Consider the following 9,650-nt stretch of genomic DNA (forward strand, 5'->3'; position numbering starts at 1 on the left):
TTGTGGTTTACGAATAAAATAACAAATTGGAATGGAAGAAACATATTGTGCGTGATAGTTATTAATGCTTTTCTAGCTTACCAGAGGACAGACTTTCGACCGATATCATTTTGCGTGAGATGGTCAGATGTGAGCAGATTGTAGCCTTGTGATTAAGCGAAGTGTGTTAACGTAAACTTTGCTGGTTAAAATCATACGCAATTGACGAATTGGTTTGTTACGGTTTACATTCTCTGTTGACACAAGCAAGAAATTTGGAGCCAGAGATATCGAAGGACTTGTACTTTTTATTAAAATCCAAATGCGTTTAGTATATGCCTAAGCCCGGACAACACTGCAATTTGCTACTACTTATTGCTAATCAATTGCAGGTGGTATAATGGGGAAAGATTATTCGCAATCTATTTTATTGGACCAAAAATTTAAATAAGCCTCTGCGTACTTTAGACCGATTTTACTATTGAAAAAGACTGTAAAATATTTATACAAAATGTTTTTGCCATCCATTTTTTTGGAGTACACTAACATGTAGGTAGCCTTAAATCTAATAAAACTACATTTTTATTTTATGTGGTCTCCAGATATCACCAGAAATCATGTGTAAACCAATGTTGCATCAGTAATGCCGTCATCGGAAAAAGGTGTCCGCTAAACAACAGTCCACCAAGTTCTTCAATAATTAGGTGGAAAAGCCCACTTAACCCTTATGTCGACAGTAATAATAGACAAGATTCATGAATCACATGCTTTAAAACAGGGACAGTCATGTGTGCATGGGTTTGCGTTGTTGGGGCGTTGTTGGGGCGATCGTCAAACGTTTTCACGGTCCGTGCAGTAATGACCAATATTGTGCTCAGAGGGCTGGAATGAGGATGATGATTACAATAATTAAAGTCTTTCAGAATGATTCAGTATGCGGCTGGTGTTCTGACCCACAACGGACCAGTCTGACGCATGCAGAGCTTTTACAGATAACCTTCAACTGACAATTATATGTTACGTTCACAATCATGACTCGCTTATCCGCCTTCATTACAATTTTCCTTTTTGAAGCTCCAAAGATGATTTTATTGTGGTTTCACAAACACTAACTTTCAGCTTCCTTTTGAAGAGTGTTGTACAGTAACTATTTAAAAGAAGCGACACTACTAACGTAACTACTGTACGTTTTTCAGTTGTTTGACAGTAGATCAAAACACTAGCTTTTCAAGTTACGAGCTACTTTTTCGACAAAATGTTACATGGCTGATTTGTTGGTCGCATTGTGTTGCAAATCCAGCTCTACAAACGAGTAAACTGAGAAAATCAACCTTTTTCGTAAAACCTATCGAATTTTTACTTAAACTGCTTTTTGTAAATACGTTTTGTTATTATAAAATTCGAGATAATTCGAGCTCCCCCAACACCCCCCAAAACGACTTCTTAAAGTCTAAAATTTGTTGTTATGTTTGAAATCTGACACGTTTTGAACTCAAATGATTGTCAGTTTAAGAGTTAAATGTTGTGTCATTGAAATAACGATTATTTTTTTTCTTTCTCGCTTTCCTGTTTTCATTTTTTGCAGGTTTTTTCCCAGGAAGTTCTCAGGGCTGCGATGCATTTCTTCGTCACAAGATGACACTCATCTCTCCATCCATCCTGAAGAAGTACAGCATCCCCTTTGACAGAGTAAGTTATTCACGATTGACATCACTTCCTGTCAGTCTGGAAAAGCCCATAGAGGCTCTATTGACAAAAGCAACATTCATTAAAATAATGCGAGATATTTTATGGGATTTGATATTATTATGCAATAAAATAATTCACATATTAATGAAAGCAATACACATTTAATGAGAATTTGCGATATTAATAATACAAACAACTTAATTGTAATTGTTATTATTACTATAACCTAACAACATAATCCAAATCCCATAAAGGCATTTTTTGTTATTAGGTTGGCTTGAAAAATCCAACCTACTGATCTACTATTTAAACTTTGTATTCTTTTTCTTCTGAGACCAAATTTCTCAACACTACTCATCCTACAGCTTTAGAGCTACAGCCAGACTTGGGACATACCTTCAGACTTTTCTGGCTCTGGTTGCTATATCCTTTCCAACTGTTCGGAATTACAGTATTCCTGTAGCGGACTTACGAACAGGCTGGATTTCCCATTGACTCCCATTCAAAAAATTTCCGACTATACTTACTACTAAAGCTTTCAAGCTACATTCAAGCTACAAATCTGTGATAGACATACTGGCAACACCTGTAAAACATGCAAGCAACATGTTAAAACATGCTAGTAATACCAAGCTAAGCATTAAAACATGCTAGCAACATATTAGCGACATGCTAAAACATGCTAGCAATGCCTAGCTAAGTGTTAAAACATTCTAGCAACATATTAAACATGTTAGTAATGCCTAGTTAAGTGCTAAAACATGCTAGCAACATGTTAAAACATGTTAGTAACATGCTAACAACATGTTCAGACATGCTAGCAATGCCAAGTGAAGTGCTAAAACATGCTAGCAACGCATAACTAAGTGTTAAAACATGCTAACAATGCCTAGCTAAGTGTTAAAACATTCTAGCAACATATTAAACATGTTAGTAATGCCTTGTTAAGTGCTAAAACATGCTAGCAATGCATAACTAAGCGTTAAAACATGCTAGCAACATATTAGCAACATGCTAAAACATGTTAGCAATGCCTAGTTAAGTGCTAAAACATGCTAGCAGCATGTTAAAACATGTTAGTAACATGCTAACAGCATGTTCAAACATGCTAGCAATGCCAAGTGAAGTGCTAAAACATGCTAGCAACGCATAACTAAGTGTTAAAACATGCTAACAATGCCTAGCTAAGTGTTAAAACATTCTAGCAACATATTAAACATGTTAGTAATGCCTAGTTAAGTGCTAAAACATGCTAGCAGCATGCTAAAACATGTTAGTAACATGCTAACAACATGTTCAAAAATGCTAGCAATGCCAAGCGAAGTGCTAAAACATGCTAGCAACGCATAACTAAGTGTTAAAACATGCTAACAATGTCTAGCTAAGTGCTAAAACATTCTAGCAACATACTAAAACATGTTAGTAATGCCTAGTTAAGTGCTAAAGCATGCTATCAACATGTTAAATCATGTTAGTAACATGCTAACAACATGTTCAAACATGCTAGCAATGCCTAGTTAAGTGCTAAAACATGTTATCAACATATAACTAAGTGCTAAAACATGCTAGCAATGCCTAGCTAAGTGTTAAAAATGCTAGCAATGCCTAGCTAAGTGTTAAAACATGCTAGCAATGCTTAGCTAATTGCTAAAACATGATAACACCTAGCAACATGCTAAAACATGTTAGCAATGCCTAGTTAAGTGCTAAAACATGCTATCAACATGCTAAATCATGTTCGTAACATGCTAACATGTTTAAACATATTAGCAATGCCTAGTTAAGTGCTAAAACATGTTATCAACATATAACTAAGTGCTAAAACATGCTAGCAATGCCTAGCTAAGTGTTAAAAATGCTAGCAATGCCTAGCTAAGTGCTAAAACATGCTAGCAATGCTTAGCTAATTGCTAAAACATGATAACATCTAGCAACATGCTAAAATACCTAGTTAAATGCTAAACTATGTTAGGAAAGCCTAGCTTCATGCTAGTAACATCTGGCAAATGAAACTTCAAAATTGTACTACATTTGTTACAAGATATGGACTTTTAAAATAGATTACACTTTCAGACAAGTCTTTTTCAAGCCACTGTTTAAGTTCGCCTTTGAACTTTATCATCTATTTTAAATTAACATTTATTTTGAAGTCAAAAGAGGCTTGACATTTTCATGAGTAAAATTGTCAATTTATAAATAAATGAATTATTACATTGGTACTTTTGACATTATAATCCTTAATCTATTCTATTCTAAATGTATTCTGAATGTGTGGTATTTAAATCATAATTTTGTTATTATCATTATTCTCTATCCATTGTTCTCAATTATTATTATAATAATAATAATGTAATAATTCACATAAGTTTGTTAATCGACAATGATTTTATCCATACAAATATCAATTTATGCAACAGTTAGCTACAGTTTTGTAGAAAAAAACAACCGTTTTACAGTATGATTGAATTATGAACCATCTAAATATAGCTCAGTTTATATTAGATTATCTATTGTATGTTGAGATGTTGGCGGAGTCGTCATCACAGTAACTGGATCTGCTGGGACATATAGAGATCAGTGCATCCATAGCAACCAATTTATATTGACTTAGGCGTAAAGACATAATCTATAAACGCCATAAGTCTGTAAGAGCTTGTCAGATATTTAAGAGGAATGGTTTTGATTCAAAGATCCGATAGCACATTTAATTTCCTGTCTGATTATATTAGAAAGGGGAAGCTGACCCCAGAATCAGCACAATGGGACTTAAACCAACCTGTTCAGGTGAATTTAGACGACAAAAGAACAGCTTTAAGAGAGAAGCCGAATACTACATTGTATTACGTTGTCTGTGTGCCAGTGCATGCTTTATTTAATTTTAAATACTTTTTCGTGAATGTAGATGACGTTCAGTATCACGGTTTAATAGAAGTGAATCGTCCCTGAGATATTTTATCTCGTCTGAGGGTGTTTTGTTTTAAAAATTGACAATTCGATGAATTGAATGCAATAATTTGTGTATGTGCTTTCCAAAGGTTAGTTCTGCCTTACAGTTCACATAAAAGAGAAAACGTCCTTTAGCTAGCTGAGCAAACTGTTATTTCACACAGGTGTTGGGTGACTAAACATGCATTGTGCATGCTAATGTTAACATCATTCGTGGTGGGCTGGAGCACTAATGTCACCGGCTGTCTGTGGGCAGAGATTGTGGCGTTAGCGCTTAGCTTTGCATACAAAGGCGATGAGGGCGTTAAACTTAAAACACTGACTCCACTTTCACAATTTTTTGCACGACAACAGTGGCCACACTTTACACTCCAACCACGAACCCCTGTTAGCGCCGTGGATAACATTTCAATTTACTCCGCCACAGATTTCTGCGCTTGCAAATTAGTCACCACACTGGTATTTTTCTCCATGGATAATTCCCATTGTCAGAGGCCAGAAACCCTCTTGGTGATTTCAGACAGGAGATTAAAAACAGAATAAATCTCTCCTAATGAAGCTAGATAAAGTTCAGCTCCATCCGCAAAGACACACTTTCTCTATACATTATGCTCAATTAGGCTCCAGACAAACACATGACAGTGCTGGCATCACCATGTTGTATAGATGGTAGGACCAGGACAATTCTTTCTTTTGTGGAACCCAAAAGTGAGGGTGAATATATGACAGAATTGTCTTTTTTTTCAACGGCCCCTATAAAGCTCTGAGTCATTTATGATTCCAATAGGGGTTTTAGGGTGTGTTCACACTTGGCAGGTTTGGTTCGATTAAAACGAACTCTGGTGCGATTGTTCTGTTAGTGCGGTTCATTTGAACAACTGTGAACGCTGCCATCCGAACCTTGGTGCGCACCAAACAAGCGGACCGAGACTGCCTGAATAGTGGGTCTTGGTCCATTTCCAAACAAACTCTGGTGCGGTTCGATTGATATATGAATGCAACATGGACCAAAGACGTCTAAACGGACCAAAAACAGGAAGTAATTTGCCTAATACTGACCTCAAGCATACCTGGTTCTTCTCATCATAGGAGCTATGTTGCCCATTACAGTTCGGTACAGGTGTCGGAACCGCTGTCAGCCGTCCTTGCAGCATATCTTCGTTTGTGTGTGCAACGGAGGAATTCCTGGCACCGTTTTGACTCCTTTACACAATTTATTAGCTCTTCGTTTGTTCCCAGCTGGTAAAAACACCACCATATATACATATATAAATCTAACGAGCACATTTCGCCCAGCAGCCAGCATTGTTTTGGATGTTCGGCAAGTTCCGTTGCAAAATATACGTCATAAAATCTATCCAATCAGGTTGTGACTTTTTCCCGATGCCTTTCGTTTTATATCTTTAGGTTCGGTGTTAAAAATGCCAGTGTGAACGCTAAGCGAACCAGGACTAAATGTATCATTTTATTTTTTGGTCCGAACCAAGAGAACCGAACTACAAGTGTGAACACACCCTAAATCGAGAATTCTGTGCCGAATTGAAATGTGCTGCGTTACACTTACAACTGGTTCGCACAGTGACCAGGGGGAGTGCAGTTTGTTCAGATGTGCACATCAGAAAATGCAAGCGCAAATCCAAAAATGTGGGCCAACTTTTGTGGAATTGTTAGAGAAAATCTTTGCAAAATGCGACCATTTAGTTGCAGTGCAATGAGTACTATTCAACTTGTCTGAGCAGTGCAGTTTTTTTAAAGTGCTGTTTTGTAGAGTTGCACCTTTCATATTTACTGTACACATCAGAAAATGCCAGTGCAAAACCAATAATGCGGACCGACTTTTTTGAGTGGAATTGGCAGGGAAAGTTGTTGCAAAATGCGACCATTTAGTTGCAGTGCAACGAGCGCTATTTAACTTGTCTGTGAAATGCATTTTATTTTTATTTTTTTGTGCTGTTTTGGAATGTTGTTGTTTTTTTTTTTGTGTTTCTCATATGCATCAGAAAATGACAGCTCAAAACCAAAAATGTAGACCAATTTTGTAATTGCACCATCAAAATTTATTGGAATTGGTAGTGAAAATCGTTGCAAAATTCGACCATTTAGATAACTGTACAGAAAGGTTTTTTTGGAGCACTGTTTTGGAGTGTTGCATCTTTCGTGTTTCCCATACACTTCAGAAAATGGAAGCGTGTGGGCCAATTTTGTATTTGCACCAACAAAATTTAGTCGAATTGGCAGGAAAAATTGCCACAAAATGTGACCATTTCATTGCAGTCTGGAGCCCTGGTCAACAATAGCTGTTTATTTTTGTCATTCTTGGACGTGATTTTCACTTCCTTTTTTGGTTTGCTGGTGAACGATACTGTCGTTTTTGAGGTAGCGTGACACTGTGGATTTGGAGTGTGATAAATCGGAGAGAGACAGTTGAATTTGTCTCAGCAGGTTACCTGTCTCTCTCTCTCTCGATGTGTCTGGGGACGTTATTAGAGCCTCCAGCTTCAAACTTCTGCTAGGGAACAGTCGAGAACCAAGAGTTTGAGGAGAAATCGAGGATATTCAGTCTCTCCCACTCCACCGTTGTGCTGATATTTAAGACCATTAAACTGTAACCAAAATTGTTATCATGGTATTTTGGAAAATGTTATTTTATCTGGGCATTTTGTAAATCAGTTTGTGATAGATGTATATGCAGGGTAGCTAAAAACCAGAGATATGTAATAATGTTTGGCGAAACGCCAATGCATTTAAGGGTTAATACGTGTTCCTAGTCTTATTTTGATTCATTGGTGCCAACGAAAAAAAAAGTCATCAAAATCACTTGCTCCACCTCTGCGGCAACTTTCTTTTTCGGGTGATGTCACCAATCCCATATTTTTCAGCCCCTGACATATAGAGAACACTTTTTCACCATCCAACCAAATTTCGATAAATAAAATCAAGTCTTAGTAGGTTTTCCATGAAAAGATTTCAGCGGAGTTTCCATTCATTCTGCACTCATTTTCGTAGACTTTTTAGTTTAATATTTGCAAAACAAACCTATATTGCATACTTTATACTTTATTTTTAATTAAGTATGCTTTTAAGTGTTTTCCGAGTCATAATTGACACACCATAACACACAATAGCGTTCTGTACAGGTGCAAAATAATCTACTCTCATTAAGAAGAGGGCCACGTCTGAGGACTTATTCATACAAGACATAAAAGTGAAATATTGTACTGAATGGCGTTAATGAATCTAATTTTCTAATGGACGCCAGCGAGATGTTGAAGCGTGACTTCTCTGGGAGCTTCAGCGATCGCAAAGCCGGAAAATGGAGTGAAATGAAAATATTCATTTGCTAAGGCTGGCTAACTCACTGCCATGCTCAGTGGCTCCACCTTAATTGCGCTTGTACCGACTGAAAATGGCTTTCTAGCTTTCGTTCGCCGCTGGGCAGCTCAAGAGAGAGAGATTTGCACAAGAGGATGAATGGAGAGGGAAAATATGTGTGTTGGTACGAGAGGGGAGGATAGAGATTTCTCACAGCAAATTTATTTTCCCATCAGGCGTTAATGGCTATAGATATTAACATTCGAAGCCAACAAGTTTCCATGTCTCGACTGATTTTTTTTTTTCGCCCTCTGAAGTGTCGTTTAGAGCTAATTCAGCAGTTATTGGCTCTTCCATCAAAGTACAGTTCAGTGAATCCTTTAAATGTTTCCTTCTCTAAGATCATAATATTTCAGCAAAGCTGGACAAAATTAGTAGTATTTTGGATAACAGAGCAATATCTATAAAAATGGTAAGTTAATTAATGTGTCGACTGCTTTTCCAACTTAAAGTATACTGCGTCCCTTAGGAGGATTTTATGTTTTCGTTTGAATCTGCATTAATTTAGCTAGTTTACACCTTTTGTCCACACAAGAACATAGCACACTTGAGATGCACCGAAACGGCACATTTCGAAAATGTTCTCCATTACCGCATACTTTCGAAATCTGTGACGTTTATGAGTATTTAAGGCCACATCCACACTTATCTGTTTTCGTTTGAACATGCATTAATTTAGCAAGTTTACGCTTTTCATCCACATATCGCACTTTGAATACACCGAAACGGCGCATTTAGAAAATTCTCTCTTATCGCATACTTTGCAAAACGATGGCATTTATGAGTATTTTAGGACACATTTACACTAATCCGTTTCTGTAAAAAAAATTAAAATAATAATAATTCATTAATTTTGCTACATCTGTTATTCACAGTAGAGCGGCATTTTCCTCTCCCGGAAATGGCACATTTCAAAAACGTTCTTCATTACCGCATACTTTCAAAAATGATTACATTTATGAGTATTTAAGGCCACGTCCACACTAATCTGTTTTCGTAAAAAATAAAATAATAATTATTAATTTCATATCCGTCATTCACAGTAGAACGGCATTTTCCTCCACCGGAAATGGCATATTTCGAAAACGTTCTTCATTACCGAATACTTCGAAAAACAATGACTTTTATTAGTATTTAAGACCACTTATTCGTTTTCATTTGAAAACTCATTCATTTCGCTAGTTTACACCTTACGTCCACACAAGAACATAACACACTTGAGATGAAACAGCACGTTTCGAAATCATTCTCCATTACCTCATACTTTCGTAAACTATGAAATTTATGAGTATTTAAGGCCACGTCCACACTTATTTATTTTTATTTGAATATGCATTAATTTAGTTTACGACTTCTGTCCACACAAGAACGAAGTGCACTTTAAATACACCGAAACGTTTCGAAAACTTTCTCTTAACGCATACTTCAGAAAACAATGACATTTATGAGTATTTAAGGCCATGTCCACACTTATCTATTTTTATTTGAATATGCATTAATTTAGTTTACGACTTCTGTCCACACAAGAACGAAGTGCACTTTAAATACACCGAAACGTTTCGAAAACTTTCTCTTAACGCATACTTCAGAAAACAATGACATTTATGAGTATTTAAGGCCACGTCCACACTTATCTATTTTTATTTGAATATGCATTAATTTAG

At 36.5% G+C, this 9,650-nt stretch overlaps 1 protein-coding gene across 1 annotated transcript in view; it reads left to right on the forward strand.

The window, feature by feature from the left end:
• Positions 1 to 9,650, forward strand: part of LOC127438493 (lysine-specific demethylase 4B-like) — a 64,558-nt gene that overhangs the window by 21,433 nt on the left and 33,475 nt on the right. The window contains exon 7 of the mRNA XM_051694124.1: positions 1,565 to 1,668. Within this exon, the coding sequence (XP_051550084.1) occupies positions 1,565 to 1,668 (104 nt within the window). The remainder of the gene's footprint in view (positions 1 to 1,564; positions 1,669 to 9,650) is intronic.

The sequence above is a fragment of the Myxocyprinus asiaticus genome, chromosome 49, assembly GCF_019703515.2.
Source record: "Myxocyprinus asiaticus isolate MX2 ecotype Aquarium Trade chromosome 49, UBuf_Myxa_2, whole genome shotgun sequence".
In the NCBI taxonomy this organism is placed as follows: Eukaryota; Metazoa; Chordata; class Actinopteri; order Cypriniformes; family Catostomidae; genus Myxocyprinus; species Myxocyprinus asiaticus.